The 19,958-nt window shown below is 35.2% G+C and overlaps 1 protein-coding gene across 1 annotated transcript; it reads right to left on the reverse strand.

Annotated features, from left to right (window-relative positions):
• Positions 1-14,333: 14,333 nt before the first annotated feature.
• Positions 14,334-18,188, reverse strand: LOC100789351 (organelle RRM domain-containing protein 2, mitochondrial). The gene is made up of 4 exons (XM_003539998.5): positions 17,939-18,188; positions 15,631-15,699; positions 15,390-15,496; positions 14,334-14,776 (listed from the first exon to the last, which is right to left on the reverse strand). The coding sequence occupies exons 1-4, from the start codon at positions 18,099-18,101 to the stop codon at positions 14,678-14,680; spliced, it is 438 nt and encodes a 145-aa protein (XP_003540046.1). The 5' UTR covers positions 18,102-18,188; the 3' UTR covers positions 14,334-14,677.
• Between the last annotated feature and the right edge of the window lie 1,770 nt (positions 18,189-19,958).

The following is a 19,958-nucleotide window of genomic DNA, read 5'->3' on the forward strand; positions in this document are numbered from 1 at the left end:
TTTGAGGGGACACATGTCCCAGACATTGTCTCGACATCAGGGAAAGCTGCTGCTTCAGGTGCTGTGTCCAAGGATGCTCTGATTGCTGAACTCAAGGACACATGCAAGGTGCTGGAAGCAACCATCAAAGCCACCACAGAGAAGAAAATGGAGCTGGAACTGCTGATCAAAAGGCTCTCAGAGAGTGGCATTGATGATGAAGAAGCAGCTGAGGAAGAAGGAGAAGCAGCTGAAGAAGAAGAAGAAGCTGCTGAGGAAGAGGAAGATGCAGCAGAAGAGACAGAATCAGATGATGATTCTGAAGCCACCCCATGATCATCAGACCTTTATTTTTACTTTTACTAGCTAAAGGGGCATGTCCCTTTATTATGCTTGCTATTATGCATGATTTTGAGTAGTAGAGTACTATGTATGCAATAGTCGTATTATGCATGATTGATACGATGTATGGCAGTAGGAAGCGATGTATGCATGATTCATGATTTTGAGGGGGAGTTGTATGTATACGAGTTTGAGGCATGATTGATACGATGTATGGCAGTAGGAAGCGATGTATGCATGATTCATGATTTTGAGGGGGAGTTGTATGTATACGATTTTGAGGGGGAGACTGCTGCTGATGATGACTGATGTAAGCTACTAGAAGCTGCTAGAAGATGCTGCAGTAAGAGCATGATGGAAAAGACTAGTAGCTGATAGAAGATGCTGCAGTAAGCATGGAGACAGGGGGAGCAGAAGCAGAAAGCTGATGTCACGAGTAAGCATGGAGACAGGGGGAGCAGAAGCAGAAAGCTGATGTCACGAGAGATGTCTTGACATCCTGGAGAAGACTTGTAGAAGTTGCTGATCCCACTTGCATAACTGCTCGTACCTGCTCAGGAAGTGTCTAAGTATGTTTTAGACAAAATTTGCCAAAGGGGGAGATTGTTAGTGCTTAGCTCTACGGAGCTTTAAAAGATTGGCTAAGATTTTGTTAAAACATAAGTACTTAGACAATGAAGGAAAGCTGGAGTTGCTGCACATGATGTCCAACGTTATGTCAAGGAATAAGATCGGGCTGCACAATGCACAAGGCAAGATAAAATGTCAAATGAAGAATTGAAGTTGCAGGATCCACGATGTCGGATACAATGTCCTGACATCCTGCCCGAGAATACTGGAGTTGCTGTACAATGCAAGATAAAAGTCAAGTGCAGAAGTGAAGTTGCAGGATCCACGATGTCGGATACAATGTCCTGACATCCTGCCCGAGAATACTGGAGTTGCTGTACAATGCAAGATAAAAGACAAGTGCAGAAGTAAAGCTGCAGGATCCACGATGTCGGATACGATGTCCTGACATCTTGCCCGAAAATACTGGACACATAAATCTGTTATATCTTTAACAGATTATTGTGCAGTTAGCAAGAGATTAGAAGATCTTTCTTTAGGAACGAATTAAAAGATCATTAAAGTTCGAATTTCAAAGTAGAAGAGTTCGTTCAGGGATTAAAGATTAAAGATTAAAGATTCAAACTAAAAGATCAAAAGTTATCTTTTAGTTCTTTAACTGCAGATTTTTTCAGAAGAAGATAGATCTCCTCCAGCACAAGCCGTTGCAGCCCAGAAACGCAAATTGCTATATAATCATGGAGGCTGCACGAGTTCTGTACCAAGTCCGGGATTGAAGAGTTAGTTTGTGAGTTTTAAGGGACTTGAGTCTTTTGTGAGCCACCTTGATGGTACCCTAGCATCAAGTGTTGGACCTATGTGTGTAGAGTTGATCTCTTGTGTGTAGAGTTGATCTCTTGTGTGTAGAGTTGATCTCTAGTGTGTAGAGTTGATCTCTTTTGTTCAGAGTTGATCTCTGGTGTGTCTTTGACTTAATTGTAAACACGGGAGTGTGAGTGAGAGGGAGTGAGCAGAGGTTCTCATATCTAAGAGTGGCTCTTAGGTAGAGATCGCACGGGTAGTGGTTAGGTGAGAAGGTTGTAAACAGGGGCTGTTAGACCTTGAACTAACACTATTGAGAGTGGATTTCCTCCCTGGCTTGGTAGCCCCCAGATGTAGGTGAGGTTGCACCGAACTGGGTTAACAATTCTCTTGTGTTATTTACTTGTTTAATCTGTTCATACAGACACACATAAACTGCATGTTCTGAAGCGTGATGTCGTGACATCCTGTACGACATCTGTCCCCAGTATCAGAATTTCATTGGCTATGGCATAAGAGGTATGGCCATCTAAATTTTAAAAGTTTAGAGCTACTAAATAGAAAAGGTTTAGTAACAGGCCTACCAAACATTAGAGTTCCTGAGAAGCTATGTGATGAATGCCTAATAGGCAAGCATGCTAGAAATTCTTTTGTTTCAAGCATACCTACAAAAACTGTTAAACCACTTGAAGTTGTGTATACTGATGTGTGTGGTCCTTTTGAGGAGGAGTCTCTTAGTGGAAACAGGTTTTTTGTAACTTTCATTGATGATCTCACTAGAAAGGTGTGGATTTATCCTATTAAGAAGAAGAGTGATGTGTTTGATACTTTTCAGATTTGGAAAACTCTGGTCGAAAAACAATGTGAGTCCAAATTGAAAGGGCCAAGATCAGATGGTGGAGGAGAATACATGTCAAATGAATTCAAATCCTATTGCACTAAGGAGGGGATTGAACTTGAGGTTATAGCTCCCTACACTCCACAACACAATGGCACAGCTGAAAGGGAGAATAGAACCATCCTCAACATGGCAAGGAGCATGCTAAAGACAAAGAACCTGCCAAAGAAATTCTGGGCTGAGACTATTTCAACATCTGTGTATCTCCTGAATAGATGTCCAACAAAGAGATTAGAAGACAAGACACCAGAAGAAGTTTGGTCAGGCGCTAGACCAAATGTGAGTCATCTCAGAATCTTTGGATCTATATGCTATAAGCATGTTCCAGATGCAATAAGGAGAAAATTGGATGACAGGAGTGAGAAACTCATATTTCTTTAATCCTCAAACTCAGAAACTAATATCGAGTAGAGACTTGAAGTTTGATGAGGGTCAATCCTGGAATTGGAGTGAGAAGCAAGGCACATCTGAATTGAGAACTAGATATGAAGGTCTACACACTAATGAAGAAACAGAAGATAATGTTGTTCATGATGAAGCGGCATCAACAAGACCTTAGAGACATAGACAAGCCCCTACAAGGCTGGATGATTATGAGATATTCCCATATTCTTCAATTACAACTGATGGAGACTTTGTCCATATGGCCTTACTTGCTGAGATGGAACCTATTAGTGTGGAAGAGGCTTTGAAGCACTCACATTGGGTTGAAGCAATGGAAGAAGAGCTGAGGTCTATTGAGAGGAACAAGACATGGAGTCTCACAAAGCTACCAACAGGAAAGAAAGCTATAGCAGTAAAATGGGTCTTCAAAACTAAGTTGAATCCTAAAGGAGAAGTAACAAAGTTCAAAGCCAGACTGGTTGCAAAGGGATTTCTTCAGAGGCAAGGTTTGGATTATGATGAAGTGTTTGCTCCTGTTGCTAGGTTAGAGACAGTGAGACTTGTAATAGCAATGGCTAGCTACAATTGCTGGGAAGTACACCAAATGGATGTAAAATCTGCATTTCTTAATGGATCACTAAAAGAAGAAGTCTTTGTCACTCAACCACCAGGGTTTGTGATAAAAGGCAAAGAAAGAGAGGTGTACAAGCTTCATAAGGCCTTGTATGGTTTGAAACAGGCTCCCAGAGCCTGGAACAAGAGAATAGATACTTTTCTCTTGCAAGTTGGATTCATGAAATGCACTACTGAATATGGTGTGTATGTTAAAGGAGAAAGTCTTTCAGACATCCTCATAGCGTGGTTATATGTGGATGACTTGTTGATAGCAAGAAAAGATTTCAATGCTATCTCGACATTCAAGCAAGAGATGAAATCTGAATTTGAAATGTCAGATCTTGGAGAATTATCGTATTTTCTGGGCATAGAGTTCAAGAGGACAAAGGCTGGGATTTTTATTCACCAAAGCAAATACACAACTGATGTTCTAAAGAGGTTTCGGATGTTTGATTGCAACTCAGTTTCAACTCCTGTTGAAACTAGTGCTATGCTGGATCAATCAGGGCTGAAACAATTGGTGGATAAGACTGTGTTCAGACAAATGGTAGACTCCTTGAGGTACATATGCAATACCAGACCAGATGTAGCATATGGAGTTGGCTTGGTGAGTAGATTCTTGAAAGCACCACAACAAGGTCATTTGAATGCAGTGAAAAGGCTACTGAGGTACTTGAAAGGGACTATTGGTTTTGGTTTATTGTTTCCTACAAACTTGAGTAGCAATTCTTGTGAGATGATTGGCTTCTCAGATGTTGATTGGTGTGTGGGGATAAAACTGATAGAAAGAGTATCATAGGGTATTTGTTTCAGTTTGGGAATGCAGCTATCAGTTGGTGTTCAAAGAAGCAATCTGTGGTGGCCTTATCGTCATGTGAGGCTGAATACATAGCTGCTAGCATGAGTGCTTGTCAAGCAATATGGTTAGAAGCTTTGTTGACTGAGTTGAAGGTAAAATCTGAGAATGGAATGCTTTTGATGGTAGATAACAAGTCTGCTATAAGCCTTGCAAAGAATCTTGTTGCTCATGGAAGGAGCAAGCATATTGAGACTAGATTTCACTACTTAAGAGATCAAGTGTACAATGGAAGATTGAGGTTGGATTTTTGCACATTTGCAGATCAACTTGCAGACATTTTGACAAAACCTTTGAAGAATGAGAGGTTTGAAGATCTGAGGAGGAAGATGGGACTTAGAAGCTCTAATGAAATCTGAATTAAGGAGGAGTGTTGGATAGAAATAATTTAGATGATTAGTTAGCTAGTTCTATCATTAGTATGTTAGTTAGTGGCTGTTATAACAGAATTAGTTGAACAACTATATATAGCAATACTATGTAATACATGAGAATGTGAATGTGAATCAGATTGTTACAAAGAAAAATTCTTTTTCTCTCTTCTCTTCCTCATGTGATTGTTTCATGTTAGTGTGTGAAGGCATAACTGAGAATTTCTCTCAGTTCTAACAAATGGCAATCTCAATGATGGATTTTCGCACGATTCCAGGCAGGATGGTTCCATCCATATCAGGAGTGAAGATAAAGTTGCCCTTCACATGATTAAAATAAAAAACTCTTGTTCAAGACATAATAAAATTTCCACATGGTTTTGGACATATTAATTTTCAATTAGCAATACTGTAAGATTGTTAGTATACCTTCACAACAAATACATTGCATGTTGTGGCCTTTTCTATATATTTTCCAATTGCTGAGTCCAAGAACAACACATCGGAGAATCCATTGGCCTTTGCATCAATCATTGAAGTATAAATCTATAGGGATAATTTACTCAATCAAGAGTCAAATTAATTTGGGGTAGCTTCTAATGTGATCTATGATTTCACTTAGCAGTGTTGTATCATTAACAACAAGGTATATAAAGCATGAAGGAAGCACTTACACTAAACAGTAACTATTATATAAAGTTAACATAATGATGAAATTTAGGAACAAAGCTTTTAAACAAAGAATTATCCTTTAATCTGATTTCTTTTAACTTTCAATTAAAGTACTGTAAATTTCACAGCCATTGAAAACTGGTATTGAAGCTGGAGAAAACTAATTTATTGGTGACACTTTTGTAATCTTCAATAAGAATTTTAGCATGCAGTAAACCGAAGGTTTTCCTAGTATCTTAATCTTGTCTAGATACATTTCTTATTAAACATTTATAGTAGAAGAAAATAATAAGGTATAACGAATTAAGTTTATCCTATAAATTAAAGTTATGTACTTCAACTTTTATAGAAACTCTCACATTTAGTTTCTTTAAAAGCTTTTCTAACTTATGCTTAAGTCAATTTTAATTTATATGAGAAGTTCAATTTATATTATCTTTTAACTCCTCAAAATACTTATTGAAAAGTTTATTCGATTAGGACCTATAATCAATGCAAGTTGAAAACCATAGCTGACCTTGTGGTATTCCATTTCCATGCTACAATTATAAAACAATCATCATAAGCTAGTTCTAGGTTTTTAATAAAGGTAAAAAAAATATCCTTTCTAAGGAACCATAAGAAATACAATAATAACAACAATTCATATGCTTAAAATTTTGTGGTGCAAAGTGTAAACCATAGAGAAAGTAAAAGAAGAATAGAAAGTTAGAAAACAAACCCACCTCATATTTGAGGGACCCTTGAAGTTGTGACTCTGAGGCCCAACTCTAAAACCACCAAAGTTTGAAGCCATGAAGTCAAAACCACCAAAATCCAAAGTCACCTACTTTGCCCCTCCCCCCTACCAACCCGAAACACCCTTCTCCCTCCTTGGAGCGCATCATTGCCGCCCTCAACGCAAGATCCCTCTGCCTCGAAGACGCGAACCGCACCATCACCCACACCACCTCAACTATTCATCATCACTGAACTCTTTCAAAACTGTGAGACACTTCCACTTTTCGATGAGCACATCAGGCTTCTTAACTAAATCGATTTCCTTCTTCCTCTTCGGATTCATCTTGATCTTTGTGCCTAGAACCTTGTCTCCACTAAGAAAGTCCTTTACAAATGGCTCCACCATCACTGTCAGATTCGATGTCACCATGAGCTTCCTCTTGCACCACCCAAACAAATTGAAGCTCTCCTTCCTCACGTTTGTAGCATAAAACCTACACACACATATGGGATCAAAACATAAAAACAAGGTAGAGAAAGTGAGAAAGAGAGAGAGAGAGAGAGTTATTGAGGGAAAATGACATGTGAGACAAGTTCGATGTCGTGGATCTTTAGGCCGGAGAAGGAGATAAAGATAAGGATCTAGATGCTGGGGGATTCAGAGATGAAGAGGTAGGAGAAGATAATGAATGGAATGAAGAGGAAAAGGAGGAAGCCTTGGATGAGGTTGTCGGCTTCGATGGCGATGAGCATGAAGTATGGGAATGAGCTGTGGGAGATAAGGAGCGTGCCCACGACGTGTACCCTAATTCTGTGAACAAAATCAGAATTTGAGATAAAAGAGGGGAACTAATGGATGTCTCGAAAGAGCTAGAAATATAAGATTGACAATATCGGTTTTTCGAAAACCGATGTTAAGGGGTCAATCACAACATCGGTTTTTTATATAACCAATGTTAACTAAGCACTAATAACACCAATTTTATAATATCTGATGTTAAACTATTGCTAACAACATTGGTTATGCTATAACCAATGTTAAGGATGACATTTTATTTACAAAAATGTTATTGCATTTTTTTTTAAAGTCGGTTTTCTTAAAATCGATGTTTAATGGGCAATGTTAAAACCATATTCTCTAGTAGTGCATGCATGTCATACAAATTATTCAAACTCTTTTTTACTAGGCAATTTTAGTGGATTAAATTTCCAAATGTCTATTACTCTATTTTCACTTATAATTTTAATTATCTAATAAAATACATTATCGCTCTTTCTCTGAGTTAATTGTGTGAAAACTAAAATCTAAACATACATCGCAAAAACTAAACTTATGCAAAGCCTTTGACACTCGTGTGTCTTATAAATCATGACCAAGGTACATAAAACCAATTCTTATACATTGGAAGATGCAAACTATACTAATCTTCTTCCAAGCAAACAACTTTATTCTCCAATATTCTTCCATGAGCATGACCATCTGCTTAACATGTAAAAACATGAAACTGAAAAGGATGAGACATGCATAATATCTCTGAGTGCTTTAAGGACTCTTTGTTGACTCTTTATTGTAGAGATCATTTTCTTAACTCTCAAGGCTTCTCCTTTTCTTTTCTTAATTCACACTCTAATCTCACAACTATTATCCCATCTTATTATCATTTTTATCTTCTTGAACCATACCTTAACCTTCACTTAGGTATCTAGGGTTGGTCACCTTGATCATCTTTAAGGTCACTAGTGTCCTGTGTCATATAAACATCATACTCTTACTCTTGACTACTCATGACATCTTTTAACAAGGTAATTACATATATCCCAAAGTTATACTCATCAATGCACATAACATAAACAAATTCCAATCAAGGAAAAAGGAAATAAAGCTAAACTTTATACACATTAAAAATAAGGCATACAGTAACTAGAAAGTTATCACAAAATTTAATTTATACAAAAATTCTCTTGTACATATACATCAATAAGTACCAACTAACCATAATCTTATAGTTTAATCACCAAACATCACCATGTGACATCAAACATCAAACATCAAAAATCTCCATTATCATTCAACCATCACATCTAACTTGAACAATATCATCAATGACAAACTCTACTCCATGGTGTTTTCTATATCATATGAGCAGTCCCCCATAAGCCTCATCATCCCTTAACATAGTCATGATCCTTGATCATTAATTCAAGAAATCCCTACTTGATATGTCCTTGGCAAGCATACCAAAGTATCATGCAAATAGTATAAAATGGAAAGTTCAAGTATCATATCCATAGGGACTTGCTTGTATCAAACTATTTGTGCAAATTTAAGTTCTAGGCAAACGAGATTTTGTTTTAAATGTAAAAAAGCAAAGCTAAAAGTTGGTTCTAAATTAAAAATATAACAAATTAAAGGTGAGCAAAAACACAAGCAGTTGGTGGGCGAGAGAAGCTAAATGAAAAAATAAACGAAATGTTAGGGATTTGGCTACACTAAGATAACAATCTTAGTAGTTATAAAGGTTTTCTTTATACAATGTTCACTCTAATGCTACCTTAACCCACTAGGGTGCTCTTACTATGATCCCTCATGTAAAAGAGCCAAAGTAGTTTAATCAACTCCTAATTCCATAACAAGTCATGCTAAACTACTTGGATTCAAGAACAAGGGTTTATCAAGGTTAACAAGTGTTATTCCATCCTTAGACATAACACTTATTAGATACTACTTTCATATCTTCATCAAAAAGCATTTCCCATTGACATTTTAACTATGAGACATGTTCATATGGTTGATCACTAATGATACTAACAAACATCCCTTGATGAGACATTCATTAGATGCTCTATTCAAAACTCGGTTTTCAAGCATTTTCCATTAACAATATAAACAAAGAATTAAAGCTAAGGTAATCAAACCATAAAACAAGCAATCAAAATGGAAAGAAGCAATAACATAGGAAATAACATTAAATAAATATAAAGATTAATTATATTAGAGTAACTTGGCACACCAATCCCCCAACAACGGATGAACTAGCCTCTCATTGTCATGAGAAACCTCAAAATTATAAAATGGAAGGGAAAAATGAAGGGAAATACAGGAAAATGGAAGATTGAAGCTCCTCAACTGCCACACACAATCCTTGGTCCATGCTCCCCCAACATCCAAATGAAAACAAGGTTTAAATAGGTCCATAAAGGTTGTACTGTCATTTTTGCAAAATGACTTGCATGATGAGCCTAGCTTACATGCTAAGCACGCATGCAAAAGAAACACTCGGTTATGTGACTACGCGCTAAGCTTGAGGTGTGCGCTTAGCTCAAATCAATGGCAATGAAAACAATTGTTGGACAAGTGGCCTCAATAACTTAAGAGGGGGGCTGAATTAAGTTTCAAAAATTTTTCACTAACAAACTTTTAATCCCCTTGTAAATGATACGCTCAGAATGCAGAAGAAGAAGCAAAAGTAATCAATTTAACAATGTTGTTTTAAATGGGCAAGACAAAGTAAACTATAGTAAAATAACTGAGATAAGGGAAGAGAGAAATACAAACTCAATTTATACTGGTTCGGCCAATTCCCGTGCCTACGTCCAATTTAACAATGTTCTTTGTAAAAATCCTTTTTACAACTTCTGAACACCCGAGGGATCCCTTTCCCTTGTGCTTAGGAAACTCACAATTCAAGAGACAAAGAACCTCTTGAAATTCTTGGATGAATTCTCAATAGATTTGCAAGTGTTTGCCCAAGAGATGTTGAGAGAGCATTTGACAATTAAGTTCTCTTAGAATATCTCTCTCTTGCTTTTCGAAGTCAGACACACATATATATAGGCCCTTCGTGCCTTTTCAAAATGGTTTGAAGAGTTGTGTCTTTTCAAAAAGTTTTTTCTAAAATTCTTCACTGGTAATCAATTAAACAGTTATATTTTGAAGGGTCATGACTTTTCAAATTGAATTTCAAGAGTTCTGTTGCTGGTAATCGATTACACATCAATCGTAATCGATTAGAGCTTTTAAATTCAAATTTCAAAACCCTTCTAAAAGCTGATTTTTCAAAATTGTCTTCTGGTAATCGATTACACTGCCTGGTAATCGATTATCAGAGCCTTGGATGTCTTGGAAACACTTGTTTTGAGGCAAAGACTTGATCTTGAATTATTCTTGAAGTAATGCTTATTTGTTGAAGCAACCTTGTATTAATCTTGAAGCAGTGCTTAACCTTTGAGTGTTTATTGAAGTAATCTTGAACGCAACCTTGTTTGATTATTCTTTGGCATCATCAAAATCATGTATTCATACACTCACAACAATTAGCTCAATGCACACCTCAAGTTAAGCGTATCAAAATTCAGATTTTCCCCTAATAGCCTCCGGATGCTTGCTATGTGGCCTTCCAAGCTGACTCTGACATGGTAAGTGTGTGCAAGCACGCTAAGCGGGCTGCTTCATCAACCTAAATTCTTTCTTCCTTGTTGATGCACCAAAACTCTAAAAAAACACAACTAAAACTAATGAATAGACTAAAACTAACTTCATTAAGCTAAAAATTTCAAAGAACACTAAATTCTAACTTATTGAAGTCAAACTAAGCAATAAATTAGAAGAATTAATATAATTGTTGTGAAAATTAAGTGCAAAAATTAAGCATGCACAAGAATTATCAATCCCTTGGGCTAACACTAACCCTATGGAAGAAGTGTGGTTTTGGGTATTAGATTACCTCAATTGAGTCCCGACCTATAAAGGATTTCATTCACTCATCTATTCTATAGACTCATTCCCATTAGCCTCCCAATTTCTTCAGCACTAAGCTAAAGGTCCCATATGGAAACCTCTCAACCTACATGCCTACTCATATGTTTATGCACCCATTGTGCATATACAATAACTATGCACCAATGGAAAAAATATATTTCAAATCCCTAAGATCTTAGATAAGACACCTCTATTTCTGCCATCTTCAATGACCTAACTTAAAGGTCTAAAGACATCTCACAAAACAACAATCCATAATAACAACAACAATTTTTCCCATATACATTAAAAAAGTGACTAAACTTCTTGGGAAGTAGTTTTCAACACTCTGACACACCATTTGAAGTCAAAACATAGAAGTGGTATCCAACAAGATATCCAACTAGGCAAGACCCCTAGGTCGATTTAGTGGATGGACATGCTAAAGTGGAACTCACCCTTCGAAGTCTGAATCTCTCAATTTTCAATCAAAATTGGTTTTAGTTTTCATATTTTTAATAATTAGTGAATTTTGTTTCATCCTATGTTATACTATTGACAAGCGTACCAATTGTCGTCACAGTTTACACAATTTGTAGTTAAGATCATCTCCTCAAGGACTTAAGTTACTCAGTTCCTTGGATAAAAACATATAGTTCAATAGTTATATACATGATATTTGACTAAGTATTCATTGGTTTGTTGCAACAAAAGTAAATAGTGTAAAAGTTGCAAGCATATAATTCTAAGAAAAACTATAAAGAAGATTTTAATTCAATCAAGGAAAACATAGGATTGAACTTCATCATTTGAATCTTTAGTATCCTAATAAAATTTACACATATGAATCATTCTCTACCATTGTTGATGCACATGCTAAATCATACCGTATCGATTCCTAGCATATTCAATAATTATTCCAGCATTAAAAACAAATTTAAGGATGCAATTAGAACGTTATGATCTATTCCTAGCAACATAGCATAAAGAGTAACTTCATTCAGTTTAGACTCTCAAGATTACTTTCCAGTCAAACTCAAGATCTAGGTTTATGAGACTATTGATGCGATATAATCAAGCATAAAGAACATAATGAAATCACCAACAACAAATAGATACAATTCACATATATATGTTTGTATGTATATCAAAAGAAATACATTAGACTATAAAGATTACATCCAATCCTACATGGAAAATTAGCCGCTCATGATGGTGGTGACAAGATCAACAAAGTAATAAAGAACACCTCCACGATCCTTCCTCTTGATCTCAAACGATTTCCCACAATTTTCTCCCAGTTTTCTTTTCTCTAAAAGCTTTCCAAATTTTTCCATACTTCAAGTTTTCGTCTTTTCAAGCTTTTAAACAAGTTGATTTAATGAATACTCGCCCAATCGAGACATTCTTGCCTAGGTGACTAGAAAACTCCAGGATGAAGAAAGCTTGGGCCACCCAAGCTATTGATTCTTGCCTCAGCGAATCTTGGATAGAGAGTACATTCGTCCAAGCGGGTCATTCTCGCCTAAGCAAGAAAGCCCACTGGGTGAATCCTTGTTTTCACATATTTCATTCGCCAAAGTGACTCTGGTCTCGCCTGGACAAAGAAACAAGGCATTTTAAAACTCCAAGTACTTAGTAATCAACTCCTCATTGCTCCAAGAATGCTTTCCACTTCTTCCACCTTGCTTCCATCATATAAAAATCTTTAATCTACAAAATTTGCACAAGAAAAAGTTTGGTAAACCTTCAAATTATAAACAAAACACTTAAACTATCAAATAACTCAAAATTAAAGGAAGTTTCTAGGAGAAGTTCTTGAAATGACAAGGGTCAACATTCAAATCACATATTAGCTAAAATATGACACTTATCATCCTAATATCCTAAGTTCTACAAAAAAAGATGGAGTTTATCATTTATAAAACGATAAAGGAAAAAAAATGATTGACAAATACTTCTTACCAATACATATTTTGATTCTCGCAATCCAACTCTCATAAACTACTTTGTATCAATACCATGATAAAAAAAATACAACACTTATTTTAACCATTCAACTAAATGTCTCATCATAATGAGATAATCTTATTCATACTTCTATGAAATTTCTCCAATCACTAAACAATTTGTACCTCTCCACCAATCCATCAAGATGAGTCCTCACCTCATTATGAATGTACTCTAGTAGGTTGTGTTGTGGCACTAACTCTTAGGTTTCATTCTAGTTTGGTGCATTGATCTCTTCCTCCTTTGCATTTTTCCACTCCTTTGATTTATTTGGTTTTCTATGCATACTTAGTTCTTTTACGTTATTATCTTTAACCAATGTTGCATTATCATACTTTGGATTAAGTTACTTAACTTCTTCCTCCAATTCCTCTCTTAGTCTCACTTCATCTACTCATAAAATTTGTTAAGCGATTCTATAAAATGGATTTAGTACTTGCAATAATGCTGCTTGTAGGCAAATTTGCGATCTGTAAGATAAGGCTGCAAGAAAAATGGGTGCCTAAGGTACTAAGAAAAGATGATGAGTTTTCATTTTGCACCTTTGGGAGATTTTCTTCTCAACTTTTTTAAGTTGATTTTGGTTTTCGAACTTCCTCTTGCTGCTATTTTGTGCCACCTGTGTTTTGTTTCGTCCTCTTTGCTTCTGCTTTAGTTTGTTTGTGTTCATCTTATGTTTATAATCAGTATTCTTGTTAGAGTCTTAGTTTCAGTTCTAATAATTGATCAGAAAAACGTAGTTCTTGCTGTCTCTTTTCATGTTGTGCTAATACTTATTTGGGCCGCTAGACCCATCCTATCAGTTTCTCTTGGTCTACTTACATCCAATATTTGTATTTTCTCACATGTTAATCATCATCAGAGTCTTATTTTCAATTTTGATCTTGGTCACTTAGTTTGTTGCCTCAATAGCATCTACTCGTTGTTGGGTTTGGTTCTGTTCATTTTTCGTGATACTAAAGTGCCTACTATAAGCTAATATCCTTAAGACAGGTACTATTAGGTTTTCTATGGTCGTGTCAGACATGCCTACATTTCAGCTCTGATGTCAAGGCGTCTGTCTAGTATAGTTTTAGTATTCGTGGTTCTTTACCAAAGGTAGACTAAAAAACCCATTTGTGTTGACACTTGACACTGCATGTGAGAAGATTGCGTGAACACCTATGGCTAACAACCTAGCACCTATCAAATTATGTGCGCGTAATTGTGCAAGTCTCGCCATGGTAACCACCATTAATATTCAGTAGTAATTAGGTGCAGGAACGAGATAAAAAGCATATCAAGTAACAATAACGGTGGATATGCAGCTGTTTTGCAGAAAGCATAAACACAGAACACAAATAAACTCCCAGAAAAGAATATTACAACATGTTCATATATCGTAGGCAATTAATCATTTTTATCTCGTTTCAAGTATAAGGGATTATCAGACCAGAGTAACCCCATTGAGTTCAGACATTGGCATCAATACTCAAGTACAAAAAGGAAGCTACTTTGGAGTAACCATAACAACAAAATATGCAAGGCTATCAACGAGAAATCTTGCATTACAACAATGTCATAAGTTATTCTTCCATTACAATAATCTAGAACTTATATAGATAATTAAAGATCACCCGAGCATCCATGCCCTTGTAAATAATACTCTTTTTGAATTGCAATTGCTAATTGAGACAACCAGTTCAATGAGGCATAAGAATGTTTCAGATAAATAACAGGAATCACTGCCGGCCATACTGAGGACTGTTGTTATTTAGAGATTGGCCTGGTGGTGGTCTTGGTCTCGCATACTCTGCAAATATAACCCAACCGTCCAAAAACTGCATTGCATTGGGGAAATATCAGTCAGCATTACAGGAATAGCCACAGAAAGTTTGGTAAGAAAAGCCAAAGCATAAAGTAACCACACAACATCAGAAAACTGTTAGTGAAACTCAAGTTTAGAGTTGATATGTCAAACTATGCATATTTATCCAGGTCAGGTTTGGGGTGGCTAAAAAGAAGATACTCTAAACGTCTGGTATACATAATATTCTTTCATCCCATGGAGTCATGTTTCCTAGGAATTATGTTTCCTAAGAATGTCGTAAATATGCCGTGTAAGATATTCCTGGTAATGAGAGACATAGTTAATGAAAAACTTTCCCCTTCAAGAATCTTAGATTCCCACCCACCCCTACAATTCTTAGGAACGTTAGATTCCTGGGAATTATTTTTAAAATATTCATACCAATATTTTCATCTTCTAATGTGCACCTATGCTGCTGCATTGGTATTTAATGCATAATTATCTCAGTTTGTCATACTGAAATCTTACTTTGAATGAATATACAGTTATACACAATCAGACACTAATCCAAGACAAACAATGTTCTGAAAGAGATTTCCATGTCTGCCCATCAGGTGTAAGCTTTGAGGTTTAATTTAGATTACCTTGCCATCCATGCCTTCAATGCCCTTTGCAGCCTCTTCTATTGTAGCATATTGAACAAAACCAAAACCCTTAGAGTAACCTGAGACTCGATCAGTTACAACCCTTGCTGAAAACAGCAAAGAAGAAACCGTTGCGTTTCAGAGTATATTTTCAATTTTTCAATATATTACAACAAAGTATAAAAGCATAAATAGATGAGCAATTTCAATGTTAAAATATGCTTAGACATGGAGAACAAACCATGAACAACTTCACCAAACTTTGCAAACTCCTCTCGAAGCCTTTCTGTAGTAGTACGTTTGCTAAGACCTAAAAAGTAAGATAAAATGATACATCAAAAATCAACATAGTCAACTAAACAATACAAGTGACAAGGAGTTAGCCAAACTGCTGACACATTGCATGTGAAAAAGGCTTTGATCTAACAATTTGTGGGGGAGGGGGGAATTACAAGAGACAATTGTAAGATCTATGGCATTTCCAAAGAGCAAAAATGAAGGGGCATTCAGTCCTGGGAATTTGGAGCATCAAAATTTAAAAGCAATGTATTGGTGGATTTAAATTTACAGTGCTTTACTGCTTATTCTTGAGTCAGCAAACCAAATAATTAGAGCCAGTGTGTATTATATCAAAATGGGTAGGATGCCAGCAAAGCAAATCAGTGACCAATCAATGCAACTCGTTCTAGGCACTGAGTTTGTTTTTTAAGGAAAATGTTTCTTTGATTTAGATTGGTTGATGGTAGTGATCATGTTCTGAGCATAAATTTGGGCAGGGATTTAGAAGTTTTCCTTTCTTTAGAGGCTTTCTCTAGCATATATCATCTCTATAGTCTCTACACCAACTCATCTATTACACAATTTACACATTACAGCCCCTTTTTTTATTAGCAAAAGTATTAATATATTATATTAGAAAAGCAGTACAAGGGGTACTACTGTTGTATTTACAAAACAACACCAAAATATGCAGAAATATGGTGTCCTAATACAAGCTGAATAGCAAGAATTAAGTAACCATAAATCTGACTCAACATTTGGTGCAATACTACCCATTATCTACATACTAATCCCCCCAGCTTACAAAATCCATCCCTGATATTACTGGACCAGTAGTGGAAAGGTATGTCAAATCCTTTTTCCAGGTTTTTGAGCCATGTCTAGCAAAAAAATAGAACATCCTCCATCAGTTTGTTATTGTTGAAACTGTCATTTGAGAACACGATCCTATTTCTATGGTGCCAAACACAACAAGTTAGGGAGATCCACCAAATCTGCCAGCACTGCGACCTAATACCAGAAAACCAGCTGAGGGAGATCCACCATATTACAGCCCCTTTAGTTTCTACTTACCCCTATTGGTCTCTAAACCAATTCAGATAGAAGAGTTTCAACTTTCAACTCTTACAGTGTTTTTTCTAGTTAATCATTCCTTCAGTTTCTCACTCTTTATTCCTACCACCAAACCTTTTACTTCACAAACAGATTTCGCAAAAGCTCTTTTCAAGGTCAATTCATTTATTCAGTGCTTAAAACTAATAACAAAAATTGCATTTTGTGGACTGATACATCATCTCACATTGCTCCTTCACCAGAAATGTTTCATATGCGACAATCTGTCTCTGTCTTGGAGTCCAGAGATAGTATATACTATATAGCCTACTTCGCCAGTGTAAGGGTTCTGTTTGTGTGTGTGTAAGGGGAGAGAGGGAATCATAACAATGTTATAGTAACATAAAAAAGCATATCAACACAAGACAACAACTCACCTATTTTATAGCTTCTAAAACATTAACTTATAAAGAAAATAGATTCATATGTAGAGGGAAAAAAAACTTAAGCTGTTAAAGTTTTTTTTTTTTTTTTTATATAAAGCTTAAGCTGTTTAAGTTAAGTTGCCAGTATTGCAAAAGACACAATCAAGCCGCTTTTAAAATTCGGAGTCACCAATGACAAGAATAGACGATTAAAGTTAAACGAGAAAATATACTCCAAACCTTAACCTCTTCAAAACCTAAACCACCCAGAACTACATCAAAACACACGCATTCAACTCACAATTCAATAACGCCTAAGCGCACTGGTTAAGGAAGTAAAAAGGAGAAAGTATTTACTGTAAGAATCATAGGAGAACCCAAAAAATCATGAACATATATTTTTATATAATAAGTATCTTTGTATTGTAGTATTGTATTCGACTCAATCCTTTTAGGAAAAGATTGGACCGAGTTTAATTGCAATTAATTCTCTGCTTACAAAGTATCCATTGCTTGGAATTCAAATTCGATCTCCTTCCATACTTCACAAGCAGCAGCTAATCCAGGACTCCATTTGCTAGCATTCGCTAGCTTCACGGATAATACGCATCTAAATACAAATATTTCTACTTTTAATTTCTTAACTAATGTAGTTAGTGGTTATACTAATTATACAGTACCAGACGACAACAAGTCCAGAACTTTTTACTGTCGTCAAATCAATAAACAACAACAATAACAAATTAAAAAATAATTTAATTTAACTATCAGTAAAAGAAAATTGAGAGAGACCAGAGACGAAGAGGTTGGGGTTGGGCTCCGCCGTGGGTCGAGTTGGAGTGGGGGTGGCGCCAGGAGGCGGCGTAGGAACGAAGGGGAAAGAAGGAGAGGCTGAGTTTGTGCAGAAAAACCGCCGAAAAACGCGCGGCGCCGCCACTGCTGCCCTCGTCGCCATGGCCGCGGGTTTAAGCAAAAAAGTAAAACCCTTATTGAGAGAATTAGGAAGAAAGTGGCGAGGGAGGAATGACCAAGGAATATGTGCACAGTGGAGCCCGTTGGCTTTTATAGTATAAGAAAATTTGGTGAAATTACTAAGATGGACTTTGGTGTTGTACTTGGTACTTGGAACCAAGTTTGGCAATTCGGGAGCGTTGGGCTGGGGTTTGGGATTTTTTTTTAGGTAAATAGGCAATTTTGTTTTAAGTATGTAATTTATTGTTAATGTGTCTCTCAAAGATAAAAATACAAAAGAGTTAGTTTAGTTTTTATAAGTACAAAGAGTGTGATAAATATATCTAATTGTTAATTCTTTACCCGTTAATTTTCGTCTGTCACTGTCGTCTATAAAATAAGTCTACGTAACAAAGGAACGAATTTGTTACTGACATAATTGTTATTGTAGTCATATGTAATTGTCATGATAGGAACATATTTGTCATGTAATATATTTTTTTTTTTACTTTTTTGTTTTTTCACATGCATCCTCAAAGAAAACTAGTTTTATAAACTCCTAAATAACTTTTTTATACTCATGTTTGATGAAAGGTTAAAGTAAAAAAAAAATATTTATTGTAAAACATTATAGTTAAATTAGATCCATGAATAATTTTTAGGAAAAATTGTAATTGTAATGACACTTTTAAATTGTCAAAAAACACTTACCTCCTTTGGAATGGTTTTTTTTTAAGGTTATGATTTTTTAAATTATGAGTCAATAAAAAATAACTGTGTATGATTTAAAAAAATTAATTTAAAAATAAAAATTTTTATTATAATATGTAATTTGATGTTATTGCATATACCGATAGACATTCATATTTTATTATGAAAAATTTATAAAAAATAATAAAATAAATAATGTTTGATTAAACAAAAACAATGATTTTTTTATTGTTTCACGGGTAAAATTTCTTTTTTTTGTGTTGATAACATTTATTCAAGAGTTAATTGATTTTTTTTGTAGTTGAAGAAAAGTAAGAAGAATTCACCAAAACAATAAAAAATCACTTCCATTTATAGTATTTTTTCTCAATCATTATAAAATTTTCAAAATTACAATAATTAGTCATGATTTACTATTAACGTCTGAATATATTTATCGCACTTTTTACCCTTCCAGGAACTAAATTTTGTATATTCATCTTTCATTGACATAGTTGTCAACCGCGTGGGGAGATGAAAAGTAAAAAATATATATATTATAAAGCAAATATGTCCTCATGCTGACAATTGGAGATGATCAGGTTGGTCATTGTTTAAGTGACAAATTCGTCACTCTGTGTCACGTAGATTATTTTATTAACAGTGACAAACAGAAGTCAATGACCGAATATATTTATTGCACTTTTTATATTTTCATATTTCGAAAACAAATTTACACATTTAAGGACAAAAATGACTATTTATCTTTTTTATATTACTTTTTGGTATCAAGGTTGGGGGTTTGGGACCCACTTGCACATGTGGGTTCCACTGGATCCATGAGTCTACGGGAGGATATGAGTTTGATTAAATTACAATTTTTGTTTTTTTATAATTTTAAATTTATAATTTTGGTCTTTTATTTTTAAATTAAGATATTTAATCATTTTATTTATCATAATAAACAATTTTAATCTTTTTATTTCTCAAAATAAATTATTTAATTATTTTAAAAGTTGATCGTCTTAAGTTAAACATTGATTCGAATGTAATGTAACACTTATACATGATGTGACATATTAATATTGACATGACACTTATATGAACGATTTATATAATATTTATGTGACAAGAAATTAGATAAACCTAAAAATAAAAAAGACCTTACTAA

Source organism: Glycine max, chromosome 12 (genome assembly GCF_000004515.6).
Source record: "Glycine max cultivar Williams 82 chromosome 12, Glycine_max_v4.0, whole genome shotgun sequence".
Taxonomy (NCBI): domain Eukaryota; kingdom Viridiplantae; phylum Streptophyta; class Magnoliopsida; order Fabales; family Fabaceae; genus Glycine; species Glycine max.